The 15648-nt window shown below is 35.7% G+C and overlaps 3 protein-coding genes across 5 annotated transcripts; all 3 read right to left on the bottom strand.

Moving 5' to 3' along the window:
- Positions 1 to 422: 422 nt before the first annotated feature.
- Positions 423 to 2381, bottom strand: LOC108456277 (DNA-directed RNA polymerases II, IV and V subunit 12-like). Its single transcript, XM_017754872.2, has 4 exons — positions 2210 to 2381; positions 1568 to 1641; positions 1403 to 1495; positions 423 to 694 (listed from the first exon to the last, which is right to left on the bottom strand). The coding sequence occupies exons 2-4, from the start codon at positions 1605 to 1607 to the stop codon at positions 672 to 674; spliced, it is 156 nt and encodes a 51-aa protein (XP_017610361.1). The 5' UTR covers positions 1608 to 1641; positions 2210 to 2381; the 3' UTR covers positions 423 to 671.
- A 435-nt stretch (positions 2382 to 2816) lies between these two features.
- LOC108457305 (uncharacterized) lies at positions 2817 to 10722 on the bottom strand. 2 transcript variants are annotated; one of them, XM_053021551.1, is made up of 8 exons: positions 10496 to 10722; positions 8717 to 9941; positions 6006 to 7368; positions 5260 to 5539; positions 4804 to 4911; positions 4441 to 4719; positions 3502 to 3645; positions 2817 to 3350 (listed from the first exon to the last, which is right to left on the bottom strand). In XM_053021551.1, exons 2-8 carry the CDS (start codon positions 9888 to 9890, stop codon positions 3162 to 3164), a joined length of 3537 nt encoding a protein of 1178 aa, XP_052877511.1. In that variant the 5' UTR covers positions 9891 to 9941; positions 10496 to 10722; the 3' UTR covers positions 2817 to 3161. The 2 variants fall into 2 exon arrangements, with proteins under 2 accessions (XP_052877511.1, XP_017611778.1); XM_017756289.2 differs by having other exon boundaries at positions 6006 to 7383.
- A 2077-nt stretch (positions 10723 to 12799) lies between these two features.
- On the bottom strand, positions 12800 to 15511 carry LOC108455933 (zinc finger protein SHOOT GRAVITROPISM 5-like). Of its 2 annotated transcripts, none has more exons than XM_017754511.2 (3): positions 14745 to 15511; positions 14238 to 14637; positions 12800 to 13667 (listed from the first exon to the last, which is right to left on the bottom strand). In XM_017754511.2, exons 1-3 carry the CDS (start codon positions 14836 to 14838, stop codon positions 13046 to 13048), a joined length of 1116 nt encoding a protein of 371 aa, XP_017610000.1. In that variant the 5' UTR covers positions 14839 to 15511; the 3' UTR covers positions 12800 to 13045. The 2 variants fall into 2 exon arrangements, with proteins under 2 accessions (XP_017610000.1, XP_017609999.1); XM_017754510.2 differs by having other exon boundaries at positions 12800 to 13691.
- Positions 15512 to 15648: the final 137 nt, after the last annotated feature.

The following is a 15648-nucleotide window of genomic DNA, read 5'->3' on the forward strand; positions in this document are numbered from 1 at the left end:
AAATAATTTGAATATTTCATTTAAAAAAAAATTATTCGAGACCTGGTCTGTTTATATTTTTACTTAAAACCTTTTACATTTTACTTGTTGGAGCATACCTTTAAATTTGAGCAAGTAACCCAACCTATAATCAAGTCTAATTACACATGCATAAATTTTAAAGATAATCAAATTTAACAATCATTTGGATCAAGACTAAATCTCAAAATTCCAAATATACAACTAAAAATACCAAATTAATATAAAAACTAAATTTGCGAATTACCCATAAGGAGTAATACCAGAATTTAAACTTTCACATCTCAAGAGAAAAAGCACATTTCACCCACAAAAGATAGTTTGACAACCTTTATATCATTCACATATTTCTATCATCCAAACATCAAATCCAAAACTTAAAAATATAAACAAAGATTTAAAAGTTCACCATTTAACCAGAAATCACTAAAAAGTAGTCACAATAATATAGACAGTTTTTAAAAGTATGAATTCGTTTTTGATGTTCTAAATCAAGACATCACTTAGTTACTAGGCAAAGCATCCATGGACAGAACTTAGTGTTACTTCAAATCCTCACTAACCACACTTAATATAATCAACCATATACAAAACGCATAACTACTGATTATGAGATTCCTTGTTCATACCCTCCCCTTCTCCGAACACCACTTTCAGCGAGCTTCGTACTGAATAACTGCAATAAAGACAAGGTTTTATGACATTAATTGTCAAAATAATGAAAGACTCTCTTCGAGATGAGAAAAGGACTACAAGGAAATTCATTTCGCAGGTTAAACAAAGCTATAAGCCTGCTTTTGGCTAGAATAAAATTGTAGATTTGAAACGTCACACTTGAGGGCCTATTGCTAAACATTAGGCAACAAAGAACACATCCCAAACATTAACAAGAAACTTAATATGCATCAAAAGTTTAATGTTTGGTTGGTCTCAGGGATACTGTAAGTTCATAACAGCAATGAAGAGAACTTGTAATGGACAATCAATGTAGACTGATGAGGGTTGATATTGTCCCGGTTGAATATCCGAAAATGGTGTGTTCTCACAAAGTATAAAAAGCAAAAGGAAAAAGAGAATAAAGACCATAATTTAACTGTCTTCGGCATGCAATCTTGATGTCTATCAATTTGTTTAATTTCAGGAGGAGAGATGTTGGATTAATAGAAGAGGTGTGATCCTAAAATTTGAAGTTTTTATTTGAATCTAGTTCACAAGAAAGTTGCATTCAGTTCAACACTGTCAAGTATCGGAATAATGATCTCATATCACATTTTGTTTTATGTTTAGTACTGACTATTCCTGATCCTAAATTCATTCTTGATAGTGACACAAATAAGCATTACAAATAGTAAAAAGGACAAAAGTAGTGAGAAAAGAACATTACTTCTTCGGGTTCGCTTCTTGTAAAGAATGCGATAACCACACTCCCGGCATTGTATCACATCTCCATGCTTCAATGTGTTCTCTTGCCCACAGTCTTTATAAAAAGAATAAAGAATCAAAAGACTGTGCCAAAACTCAGGGTTTATTTAAGAGCGAAGAGGCTAACCTCCGCAGATATAGGTAACCGGTTCAGGTTGTGGATCCATTGATGCTCACTCAAACAAGTTTTTCCTGACGAACCTGCTCAAAACTTTTTAATATAGTTGGAGGAACATACACTGATATCCATGTCCTAATTTACAGCTATTAGATGAATGTTTCAGAGCAAACAAAGAGGAAGGTTCAGCGTAAACGAACAGAGCCCAACAATTTTGAACCCGATTTGAAGTCCAAAGCCCTGTTGTGCTCAATTTTAAAGCCCAACTAGGGTTTGAATCCGACATCAAGGTTGAGTGCAGAAACGTCACCTAGTGTGAACACGCACAGGGAGCCAACATTGGATCTCAAAACAGAAATGGGAATCAGTTACAACAGCTAAGCAACAAACAAAAATAACATATTGAAAATCCAAATTAATCAAAATAACAGATTATGAATCTGTATAAAATGAGACATGCACAAATGAAAAAAAGAAGGGAGTTAATCAATGACGAGATAAATTCACTCAGAATACAAAAAGAAGGGAGAATATCATAGTGTTTTTTAGTATCTTCGTCTCCAGCTAGTTGCATGCATAAGAATATCATATGTTTTAATCAGACCAAGAAGCTGCTCTAGCTCTTCTCTGTAGGCAGGGTCAAGAGCATACCCGTTTGGGGAGCTGGCAGTGTGTGTCGATGATGCTGGTGGCCGGTGGAGGAGAGGAGAGGAGAGGGGTGTTTCAACTGAGGGGAATATAGAACTGGTAGTTAGAAACCCTATTTGTTGAGCATTGTTTAATTATGGAATGAATCTAACCAATTTAATGTTATGGTTTCTTGTACAACTTAACAACTCAATACATTTGTGTTTTTTTTTTTTTTAAGTACCACTCTCCTTTCTATCGTTTTTAATATATAATTCTTGATGCAGTTCAATATACGTTGTAAGATGAAAACCTGATATGAATCAGAAATATTGAATGAAATCTACTCTCTATCCACATCTAATAGTCTCTCACTAACATCCTCAACTTACATATATAAATATATTGAATGATTAATTGTATTAAAAGTAGAATTTAAATATCAAATTATTTGTAATTTTGATATTAAATAAGTATTGAATCTAATAAATATTTTATAAATGAATATCTTGACAAACTTTTAGCCGACTGGCTACTAGTTTTCAATTCAACGATCAAATCATGCGTATATAGGTAGCTGCATCATGAAGCAAGCAAAGCCAACAATAACAGAGTGAAAGTGGGAACCCCATTTCAATCAAATATAAACTCAGGCCGCCAAAATTTTGTTACCATCTATGTCAGAAAGCTAATGCTACAACATAACCTAAAAAGAATTTATCACATTTCATTTACAACAATATTATGTTAGATTAGATCAGAATTATTCCTCATCCACAAAATCATATCAAGTGATGAAGTAAACTCTAACGCCACACTGTTACAAAAACCACATCCTTCATAATTGGCAGTGGGAGAAACTCCTTGGATATCACTTCAAATCCCATTCAGGTATTACAACTCACTCACCTCCTTTCCATGTCAATAAGAGAGCTGAAAATGAGACAAGTAATTGCCGTGAGTCTCATCCTAACATTCAAGCTGATATGGGTTCGTAAGGGTATGATAACCACGGGTGCTTCAGAGCCTCAGTGGCAGTAGGGCGCTTCTTTGGGTTTACTTCAAGCAAATGAGCAACAAAATCAACGAAACCCTGGTCCTCCATTGGCATCCGGTGCCTCAAGGATGTCTTCTTGGGTATCAGGTATTCTAATCTGTTGGTCTCCTGAAGTAAAAATGCAAGACTTTAACCTCAATTTCATAAACAAGAAAACTGAATTCAAGTAATACAAGGAGATAGGGTAGGGAGCTCATAACCACTCAAAAATAATGTTTAAAGTACTTCTACTGTAAGTAAATAATGAGAAAAAGTTGACCTGATTACGTTCATAAAGCATGTGATTCTTAGTAAAATATTTGTATGTATCCCGTCCTTTGGCAAGCATGCCTTGTTCAATGGGACCAATGATTCCAATTACCCTTGCAAGAAATGTCGCAGGTGAATCATTTTGGAAGAGGACCTACACCATCATTAAAACCAAAATGTACCATAAATTAATAAGACATAAGTTGCAAAAAATAGGTGATTAGAAACGGAACTGACACATCCTGCACTTGAGGCTACAGAAAAATAAAATGGACGAAAGAGGGGGAAACATCTCTATTTCCAAGCATATATCCAAAAATATATTTAAAGAAAGTGGTAGAGTGAAAGAATATGCATTTCGGTAACATTAATAATGAAGTTTTTGTCAGTAGAACGGGCCAACTTATAGCAATAGATTTAATGCATGGAAATCTAAATCTTATACCATAACATACAAAAAATTTTCATTTGGTCAAGTTTGAGCCAAATTATGTCAGGAAACCTGTATGCAGACAAGTTAACAACTCAATCAACTAGTCTTCCTGATGTTTTGAACAAGAGACAAACTAATTGGAGAAGTGCCAAATTTTTAGTCCATTCAGCATCTATAGGTGAGGACATCACTGAATGGAATTAAGAAAAGGTCTTCAAATATACAAGATCCTTTTTTTTTAGCAGCCAGTAAGTTTAAAATCAAATTAATGTACAGTCACAGTGCAATATATGCCTTTGTGGGCAAGACAAGAAGTCTAAAGTGTCAAAGATAGAAAGAAGATACAAAACTTTATTTTAGTAATATTCCTAATTAGAATAATTTATTAAGCAACTATTTTATTTTAGTTTCCTTAGTTAAAAACATTTCAAAAAGTTATGAGTTAAGAAAATCTTCAATATAATGTAGACATAGGAAGCAAACAATAATTAATGTCAAAAGGACACCAATACTTACATTGCCAGTACAGAGTTCAGCCAAGATGCAGCCAAGTGACCAAACATCTATCTTCTTGTCATATGGAAGTCTTAGGATAACTTCTGGTGCACGATAGGACCTGGATTGAACATAGGAGCACAACTGATCTGTCTCAAAACAACTGCTCCCGAGATCAATGACCTTCACCTCACACCTACTATAGCTTTTCACTAATATGTTTTCTGGCTTCAGATCACAATGTATTAGGCCCAGGCCATGCAAAAACTGGAGAGCCTCCAAACATTGAATAGTAATCGACTGCACAGAGGAATTGAGGAGAAGATTATATAATAGTGAGACATACATTAAATACACTTCTATAGAAAACAGCTTTCCAGAAACCTGCAATCTTGGCATTGTGAAGTAAACCTCTCCACCAGATTCCCTATTAAATTTATGAAACTCATATAAGTTTGCCTTGAGAAGTTCACAGACTATTAGCAAATGCTCCTGGAAAATAAAGAAGACTTTGTTAATCATGTGCAGGATACCATATCCATTAGCCAATAGATAAACTACTACACCAGCAGAGAAAATCATTTATGCTAAACATGCCATCCTGAACTTTTACAGATAAAACCATTTGCCTTTGGATGCCAGACATATTCAGAACAAAGTTCCCAATAAATGTACACATTCAATACAAACATGCAAAAGAAAAAAAAATGAAAATGCCCAATACAGAATAAGTGAAATTGCAAAAACAGAAAAAAAATACCCAGTATCTTTTAATTAAGTGAACATGAAGACATTAACAAACAAAAAAGAAAGACGGCTAAATGACCTGTACTAACTTACTCGGTAGTAGAAGTAATCATACAATCGAAGAATGTGATGCTTATCTGCTGGATCATGTTTATTAACATACTTGAGAAGCTTAATCTCATCAAGGCTTTGATCAAAAAAATCCTTGTTGTTCTTTATGATTTTCACACAGACATCCATGCCTGCATGCAGGTCATGTGCTTGTATAGCTTTACTAAAAGCAGCTGAACCAAGATACTCAGCAACATGATAGCGCCCAGCTATAACAGAATTCAAAACAACATGGAAATTCTTGTCCTCCTCAAATCCAGTCCTGAGAAGCAAAAGGGGACTTATGTAAGGAAATCTGTTAACAAGAGGATAGCAATGTGAACTACTCACTATACAGTGTGCTAGGGAAATATATAAGCTTAAAATAAAAACATAAGCTTGGCTAAATACTTGGCAAAGTAGTGAACAATGCTGATCATCTAATTAGTTAAATGAAGCTCCTTCAGCTTGACACCATTACCCTGAATAAAACATATTAATCCTCAAAAACTTTTGTCAGTTAGACAATTAAAAGGGAAGCTAGCAACCAGCTTCACCTCCCCAACCTCAACCAGTGATCATGGAGATTACCCCCAGAGAAATTCAAGGGTGCTCTATCTCACAAGGAAAAGGAGAAAGAGAAGATAAAACACACCATTATGCATCAGTGCAATTTTGAAAAGTGTTAGCACCAATGAATGAACAGAAGATATATTAGAATTAGGATTTGTCACCAAGACAAGACATGCCTGTTTTTCCTATGCACAATCTTGAGGTTGAAGGTTTCAAATTCCTCCTCTTGTTTTTTAATTTGTCTTACTTGATCTTGTACAACATCAACCTCTTCATCCTCAAGTGATGCCCCAGGATCCTCTTCCCTAACACCACTAATTTTCTCATCCTCTTCTTTCTTGGTCGGCTCTCGTCCACCATAACCATAATCAGGGAGGGTTGAAGGACTAGAATTTGCTGATCTTACAGCATAGGCTTTATTTTCATCCCCGGAACTTTTTCCAGTAGAAGAATCACTGCTTTTCCGTCTCCATGTAGCAAGCATATCATCAGACCCCAACAAAGCACTCAAACAGTCATCATGTTCATCACCAACAGCATAGCAGTTACTTGACCATAGAGACTTACTAGAGCCTGCCTGCACCAACTGCCCATCCCTTAGTGACGGAGGAAAAGAAAACCCCTGATCTGCAAGATTCTTCTTCATCTTTGGGCTTGGAACTTTATCATTCCCAGTAACATATTTACTAGAATCAATTTTTCCAGTTATCCTATTATCCCTAACCAATTTATCAATGTAGTTCCCATCTGTCTCATGATGACTTTGTCTGTACCCTCCAAGGGCAACATCACGATCATGACAATATTCTAAATCCCCTGCACTACTACCTCCAACTAAACTTTCATGTACTTCATTTCCAAATTCAGCAACATCACTGTTGATTCCCACACCAATAGACCTAACTGAACAATGCTGATTATTATCAATAGAAATGTCATCAAGCCGAGACCTGCCACACTCATTGAGAACGTTTCTATCTCCTAGCATGATAAGTTCATTTCTGTGTGTTACAAACCCCTGCCAAACAGGTTCAGGACGCATCAAATTGAGCTCCTCTTCATCCATCAGTTGCCCATATTGAGCAATTAAATTATTCTCATGAGTTCTGCCATATATTTCAGTTACAGACAGTTCTACGGGATCATCTGGAGCTGCAACAGGTTCAACATTCTTTGCCTGGCAATATTGTTCAACTGAGAAGCAAGAATCCTCCTCTAAAAATGATTGATCATCCTCACCCTTGGTTTGACCTCTTTCTTGCAGATCTGGAACACTCCCATGCCCAGTTCCCTTTTCGTTGTCACTAGGATAATCAATTTCATGAGCCAGAAACCAGGCTTCATCCTCAATAGGTTGTCTCATGTATCCAATATCATCATCATCATCATCATATTCATCAGAGTCCCAATATTCATTAGGGAAATCAACAGATTCACTTAATCCATCACCAACAGTAGCAAAACCAGAAACCAGATCAGATGCATCTTCAGCAATGCCCTGACTTATAGAAAGCCAATTACTTCCAGCATGCATTTTACCTGGATCATCATAAACTAGATACCAGCTCTACTCAGCAGAGTTATAAGAGGGGGAAAAACACTTCTCTACAAATAAACAAACAAAAGAATCATTGATGGTTATAACTTAATAGATTCATGTCTAGATAACGACAACATAGCATCCTACCCTAGGGAACCAGAGAAAGCTATAAGTTGGATCCTTTTATGAACATATTAGATATATATTGCTAAAGCTTAAGCATGCAACATCTAGAATTCGGACAACAGATAATCAATTAAATCATTGCCAGTACAAAGCTGGTAGAAATAAATGCATTTACCATGATTAGTGTTAAAAAAACATATAAGACAAGCTTATTTTTTTGTTTCTTCTATTGCAGTCACAGATGCTTAAAGATAACTGATATCCCATTAATATGACAAGTGGGAAGATGGATGATATCTATTTTGACACCCAAAGACAATATGTGAATATAAGCAGGATCTGGTTAGCTCAAATAATAGACTGACCAATAGGGTATTGAGTAGCCTGGTGGATTTGGAAAAAACTGAGGGTAGGCTTTAAGGTTACATTAACACAAGTTTCAAGACAATACAATTACCATCAAATTTTAAAACATGGGGTCACTAGATGAGTAAGATCACTAAACCTCAAGAAACAATCGGTAGCTCTTAATTTAAGCATTGTTAAAGGTATCAAACAATATTAAAATGCTTAATTAGGAGTGTAATCTAGTCAAGCTCAACTCCTGCCCAAGCCTCACTAGACGAATACACAAGCTCAAATCATGCCATTGTCAAGCCATTTATATTTTTCTTATACTTCTCTTGTTATGTCTGACTTCAATCAACTACACCAGGGAAGCAGAAATACTTTTTCCATTCGAGTTTTGCATTAAAGGGTTCATCCAACCTTCCTTCTTTTTTTCATTATTATTACAGTTTGTGGCATTAAGTGGTTTTTAGGGACCCCAAAAGTACTTGCGAACGGAAAATTCACAAACCTACTGTGAGACTTTTTAAAACAAAGAAAAACAAAGTATCAATTCCTCTAGAGGATAAGACTTCAAACAAAAAATTCATAGAGCTCACCAATGAGACTTTGCCACCCATGGCTAGATGGAATTTTTCAAGTGAACAACAATTTTTACCAAAACAAATTAGTCATGTGGGTTTAGAAATATAAAATGTTGCATCCCACAAGAATGTATAATAAATGGAAAATGAAGTATGGAAAAAGGAAAGGTAGAAAATAATGAAAGTTTGGGTAATTAGTCAACAATTTGCCACCATTAATTTAAAATAAATTAATAAATCAAATCTGTAAGCACATATCATCAATAACAGTATCATTATGTGAACTAACCTGAAGAGTTTAGTTCTTGCCCAACAGGGACATCTACATAGGAGCCTATAAGGAATGTATTGTCCGCACTAGTGACCTTCGCACCTGAGCCATTAAGCTCCCAATTAACATTCAATGCCTTCTCCTCCGACTTGAGTTTAACTGGTGGCAGCCTATGTAACTCTCCCTTTGGATTATTAGATGCAAGAACAATCGCCAATCCATTCGTACCTGTTTGCTCTTGAAAATTCCCAACAAATAGAAACCTTCCAACCTCATCCACCTGATCTTTAACTGCTGTTCTAGTATCAAGCACATCTGCTTTTATGTTTCCTTGTCTCGTATCTGAAGCACTAGCAGCATCATAACTGATTGATACATCCACCTTAGGGAATGGAATCTTCACAGAACAATCCTTCCATATCTCTGAAGATGAACTAGTGGGTTTGTCAGTTCTAGACCATCTGCTATTATCAGGAAAGTTTTCCTTCAAGTACGCGCTGCAAGTCTTAGATTCCTGAACAAGGTCCTTAGTATCACTAGTTTCAAACTGGTCATACTTGGAACTGGCATTAGCTTTGCTAGTATTTCCAAGCCATGAAGATTTCATTTCACCAGGAAAGGCAATCCCTTCCCCATGTTTAACATTGCCTTTATCAGTGTCAGGAGCTTTGGCCGTACGATATCTTGACTGATCTGGTTTCTCTAGCTCTGAAAAGCTAGTGCTACTAACAAAACCGTCATTTTTGTTCATACGAGGACCATTGCTAGTTCTGCAGTTCCAGGACTGCAAATCGAGTAAGGTATCCTCCGAACTTTTAGAGAAGGTGAAACTCTTACCGCTTGTAGCATTTGCTTCATCAGGTTTATTACATTCCCCAGTAGAAGTAGCATTTCTCCATTTCCTTTCAGACCCATTTCTGCTAGCCCCACATTCTATCTCTTTCACTATAAGTTCCTTGGAAACCTCTCCACTGTTTTGAGAACCTGATCCACTACTTCCGGTCACTATTTTTTTCCCAGTTTCTTCTTCTAGTACCTTTCCCGAGTCGTTTTCTTCAAGGGTAAGTTTCTGAAGGAAACCATTCAAATCAGGATGGTTATTAAGTTCACTCCGCAAAGCTGCCTCTGCTCTTGTAAAGTGATTTCTCGTCAGAAAGTCCAAAATCACATCAATTGAGCTTGGTTCTGTCATTATGAAGTACCATAAACCTAGCAAAGGTACTAGAAGCAAGCATCTACCAACCTAAAAATATCCAAGCAAACGAGACAAACGTTCAATTTTTGCTTTTATATATAGTACTGATCTACAAAAATAAATGCAATTCTATGAAAACAAAACCGCAAATGTGGAAAACTTTAAAATTAAGGATAATAGTAATTGAATTCTTAACTGCCATTGCCTACTAGTGCTAGGTTCTATCTATTTTTTTTTCTTTTTTTTTTTTGCTCGAAAGTGCTAACTTCAATCACGAAGAAAGAATGAATATGAATCCCACATTTCGTTTTCCTTTTTGTTTCTTAGCGCTGAAGCGTGAAAGTTTTTCCTTTCCTCTAAAGAAAAGCCTCATATTCCATGATATTGGTACATTTTTCATAAATGGAAGAGACAAAAATCATACAAAAATTCCCAACAGCTTGGACGAGATCGAGGTTAACAAAATCCAGAGCTCTAACCAAAACCCTAAAAGAATTCCCGGACAACCTTTTTATAAGAAAATGAAAAGAAAGCAGAGATGAATGGATGCAGCCAAAAAGCAGAAGCAGAGGAGATTCGAAATAACAAATAAAAGAACTTACAGATCAAGGGGACCAAGAATAGCATGCACGCCAATCTCTTCTGTTGTTTGCTTTGGATTCCATTCCATAGCCCTACTCCACGTTAAAAGATGGCAAGAAAGTAACAAAATTTACAGCGGGAAATTTTTTCGTCTCTGCCTGCCCTTCTGTTTTATTTTATTTTCAGTTTTGTTTTCCTTTTCCCTCTTCAGGATGGATTTTACTCATTATTAGAATTAAGTCCCCCGCTTCTATACTTATCACGGGTCAGACTACCCGCCCGGCTCGAAAGCGACAGATTTTGCACAAAAATGTAAGTTTAAAAATCAGTTTGAGCAAAAATAAAATTTGTTTTCCAAATATGTTGTTTATTGTTGTTTTATTATATAATTCTTATTTTATTATTAATTTTTATTATTTATAATAGGCATTTACTTATTATGTTGAAACTATATTAGTTTTAATGTATTTTTAGTTTGTAAAGAAATATTTATTTTAATATTTTTAGTGTATTTGATGTATTATATTTTTTAAATTTATTTTTATATAAAAAAATTTAATACGGGTGGGGCGAGTTAGGCAAGTTTAGTATTTTTATCTGGGTCGAATTTTGGTAAAATTTTAGGATCATTTTTTGGGTCAAGCCTAAAATTTTGTATTGGTCCAGCTTGACCCATGACCAGGTCTACTCGCTTCTCTAACATTTTTTACCCCTTTTTTCAAATTTTAATTAAATTATGGCAGGTAAAATTGTGTAACAAATATATTTATAAAAATTTGATATTAAAATCAAATAAGTCTCTTGTTTGGGTCTTGCACCTTCAACGGAAGGTATTGTCCCACTCAAGGAAGTTGTTTGTCTTCCTTAGGAAACATCTCGATTGATGTATATACGACCTGTAAGTTCACAGGAGAAGTCTCAATATTATTAAAAATTAACTATGGAAAGTGTGCTTACAAGGGATTGAATCATCAACTAAGGCATTATGTGCCTTATCACAGTGCTCCCTAACGGAGATAAAAACCACGAGTAGGACAATACTTTTCATTGAAGATCCAAGACCCAACTCCCCTCAACAATTGAAATGATAAAGTTAATTTGTTGAACATTACAATGATTTGAATTTGAATCCTATCAAATGCATTTTTCTAGATTTTACTATTTTATAAAAGGAAGAATTTTCAATAATTACTCAACTCTCCAACCCTGTCAGCTCTTTAAATATGATAACTATAGAGGAAGATGATATTATATTTTGTTAATGATGAAAAGTAACAATATTATTGCATGTAATTATTTTGTTAAATTTAAGTTTATTATAACACTTTTCTTTTTAGTTATATAGCTATCAAGTGAATATTCATTTTATGTAAAAATGTTACACTAATAAATTAAAAAAAAAAAACCTAAGAGTATTAAAATTAAACTGAATGTTAAAATTTAAAAATTAAAGAGACTAATTTTAAATTTATAGGGAGTCTAGCAGAGAAAATAGGAGTGGGGCTTGAAGTGTATTGGCGGTTGGGCGAACACAAAGTTGAAGCTCCCCAATGGAGGGACGAAGATCTGGCCCAACATCCATCCCAACACCATTTTCCAACATAAGGATTTCTTGCCGATAGTGGCTAACGTGTTTTAGCAAAAAGCAATCATAAACTCGAAATTCGGTATCTCCTCTGACTTTATTCATTAGAAGAGAGTTCTAATTAGTTGGTATTCTCCTTGTTTGTTTGGTCATTTTCAGCATTTGATATCCGAGTGCAATCACATAACACATACTACTTAAAATATTTAGGTTTATATCTATATTGACTACTTCAAGACACATGCTTCAAACTATTTGCAATATTTGCCAACCAGAAGAAAGCAGGCAATATTTGTGAGTGGGAGCAGCAACATCATGGAAGAGAAGCACATTGTCCAAGAAAATAAAGGCCAATAAACTGATCGAAAAAGCTGTAGCTAGCATTAGCCTCGCCGTTTGGTAGAAAAAGAAATGGTGAAAGATAACAGACAACAGGATAACAGACAACAGGACGCAGGTAGGTTTTCCTTTCAACCATCCAACTGACCACACAAGTCATGAACCAATAGTCTCTGCATAAATGAGAAAGTGTTTGCTGTCCTTTTCTTCTTCTTCTTCTTCTTCAGTACAACAACCCACTGCATGCATTATGGCCCTGCCTGAAATGAAAGTGAATGAATGGAGTTTAATTATTTGTGCTGTGACTGACAAGTGTGGCACTGAAAAACATGGCCTTCATTTGCATTTATTTCACAAAAAAGGACCATCAGTCTCAAGATTCCCTCTTTCTCTCTCGTGCTTTGTTTTGTATTGTATTGTTATTCATATATTAATGAAAGGCCACCATTTTCTGACTTGGTTAGTTAGGGCTACAAACATCTCTCCAAATATTCCAACCACAAAATCCAACGAAACTGAGTAGGAAAACCTAGAACAAATATATCCAACAAAACCCATTCCTACCTTCCATTTACCCAATTCAATGAACAAATTACATCACACCAAATGCACGATAAACACTCCACTAATCAATGGTGGTTTATGTTTATGTTTTAGTAACCTTTGCTCCAATATCGTTTTCAACTTCACCTTCTGTTATACCTGATGAAATGTAATTCACTACTGGAGACTTGTCCCCGAGAACTGTTCTGGCTTGGAACTGCTGCTTACAAGCTTGGCAAGTAATTTCAAGCATGGTGGATTTGATTTGCTTTATTGCATGCTCCTTTATATCGTGAGCCTTTTCTAATTCAGCTTGTGCTTGTAACCTAATTCTCTTTGCCTTGCCAAACTCTTGCTCAGCTATTTCCATCTGCCTTTTCGCTTCCCGTCTTGCCTCTTCTGCGTAAGCTTTCTCCGCCATTGCCACCCTTATCTGTTCACCAGCTTGGGTTGAATATTTTTTAGCCTCAGTGGGACTGGGACTTGATGTGGTTAGGAGTTGAAGTTCCAAATTGTGGAATTGTGCTTTGTGTGGGGAGCTAGGGGTATCCATTGTCTTTGCAAACATCAAACTACTTGGCCAAGGAGATGTGCTGAAATTGGTATCACTGGACGGACTGTGGCTCGAAGCTGTTCGTGACAAGCAAGCCGGTTGAAGTGCTTGTGGTTCTTGCCCGACACGCCCCATATGGCAAGCATCTTGATGTTCAATGAAACTCTCAACTCTATCAAACACAAGCAGGAAATGTCTAAACTGCAAGTTATGATTCTATGTAGCATAAACTGGCAAATAAAGAAAGAGAGATCAAACCAAAATCCATGCAAGTGTATTTAATATATTGTATTTATAAAGAAACAACACTGAAATCTATAAATTAATGTTTCCATTGATTGCGATAGAAATGGTGGAAAGAGCATTTATCGATTAAGGAAAAAAAAAAAAACAAAAACGAAGGAACAAGCAATATGTGTTAAGATCAACTAAAGGCTAGCTAATTAACTGTTTGATAGGATTTGAAACCAGCAACAGCAACACGACCAGGACAAACTGAAACTCATCTTCGGGAAATGTGTTCAACTGCTGCCTATAAACAGCCGTTGAACACTGGCTTAAGGTTCCATCAGTCAAAACAAAGTACAAATTTTTTTTCTTTTGAAGTAAAAAAATGTATATTAAAGTGGTCAGCAAAGAGAGATTTCACTATATATGCAATCATAGTTTGGAACATGTAAAATCTTTTAGCTTGAAAATATAAAAAAAAAAAGCATAAAATCGAATAGGACAAGGAAGGAACCTTGAAAAAACTCTGCCGCAATCACAGGAATGGCCTCTGGTGCCACAGGTTTTAAGATGGGCTTTATAATCAGATTGAACAGCATAACCCTTAGAACATTTCTGGCACACCCATTGCTTGTGGTTGCTGTGTTTTCTCCTAAAATGCTTCTTTATCCCAACCAAATCACCTAGAGCATGGCAGGGATCATGGTGCAAGCAGGTAGGCTCCGGGCAAACAAACACCCGCTTCCTCACCACCGGAGTTTCTCTCTTCAGTAGCTTCCATGGAACCTTATGTCGCCGCCTATGCATCTGTAGGTTTTGGTCTCTCTGAAACCCTTGGTTACAGATCTCACAAACGTAACGATCCGACTCCAGCAGTGTTTTGGGGGATAGAGAAACCACTTCTGCATCTGGATCTACATCAACCCCCAAGTACATATTCAAATTACAAACCAAAAATTAAACAATTAGTATTGCCTATGGTAGCTGCATATACATATACGATATGATATTGACCCCATACCTGGCGTTCCAGCCGGTCTTCTTTTCCTCTTATTGTTAGTACTACCATTCTCTAAATATAATGGCTGTGAAGAGCAAGAGCTATCGGGCAACATAGATAAAATAGCTCCTGCACTGCACTGCACAACCTCTCTTTGGGCACGATTAATTATTTTAGTTAATATAGAGCCAAAGAGGGCAAAGCAAAATATTTTTCCTTGGCTAAATGCTTCCTTTCTGGTCTTGCCTATTTCTTCTCACTCTGTAAAGCTGATCAAAAGTTTGTATTTAAAAAGAAATTGAAAAAAGGGAACAAAGAAAAGCTAGTACAGCATGACAGCATGAGATAGAGGAAGGTAGATCAAGTAAAAAAGGAAAGCCATTTTTTTTGTGTGTGTGTGTTTCTTTTCTTTGGGTCTGATGATCAGCTTTCTTGTTTCAGCTTTTTTTCTTTCCTCTCTTAAATTCCAACCCTCTTCTTCATCAGGTATAGTGTGTAGCTCCATAAAACCTTGTTTATAAGCCCAGTGAAAATGGTTGAAACCTTATGATCCCGCAAAGAAACAAATATCTCATTATTCATCTCCCACGTAAGCAGATCACCTGACTTCCTTTTTTTTTTTTTTTCTAACACTAATCCTTTTCTCCTTATGCAAAACTTTTATTAATACTAAAGATAGCTGAATCAATTTTTTTTTTTCCTTTTTGAAGTATAAAAGAAATCTATACCCTAATATGAAAGTTGTTCCTCATGGCATGTGAAATTTTGAATTCATTGATAAATGGACAAGTAAGCAATGTAATTTTATTGTTATCAAGGCTAATTCAGTCCTTTACCATGTAAGGAATGGGGAAAAGAATAAAACAAAGAAAAGAAAAGACATGTGGAATAAACAGATATTTTGAGAAATATTTTAATGTATTCA

The sequence above is a fragment of the Gossypium arboreum genome, chromosome 11 (genome assembly GCF_025698485.1).
Source record: "Gossypium arboreum isolate Shixiya-1 chromosome 11, ASM2569848v2, whole genome shotgun sequence".
In the NCBI taxonomy this organism is placed as follows: domain Eukaryota; kingdom Viridiplantae; phylum Streptophyta; class Magnoliopsida; order Malvales; family Malvaceae; genus Gossypium; species Gossypium arboreum.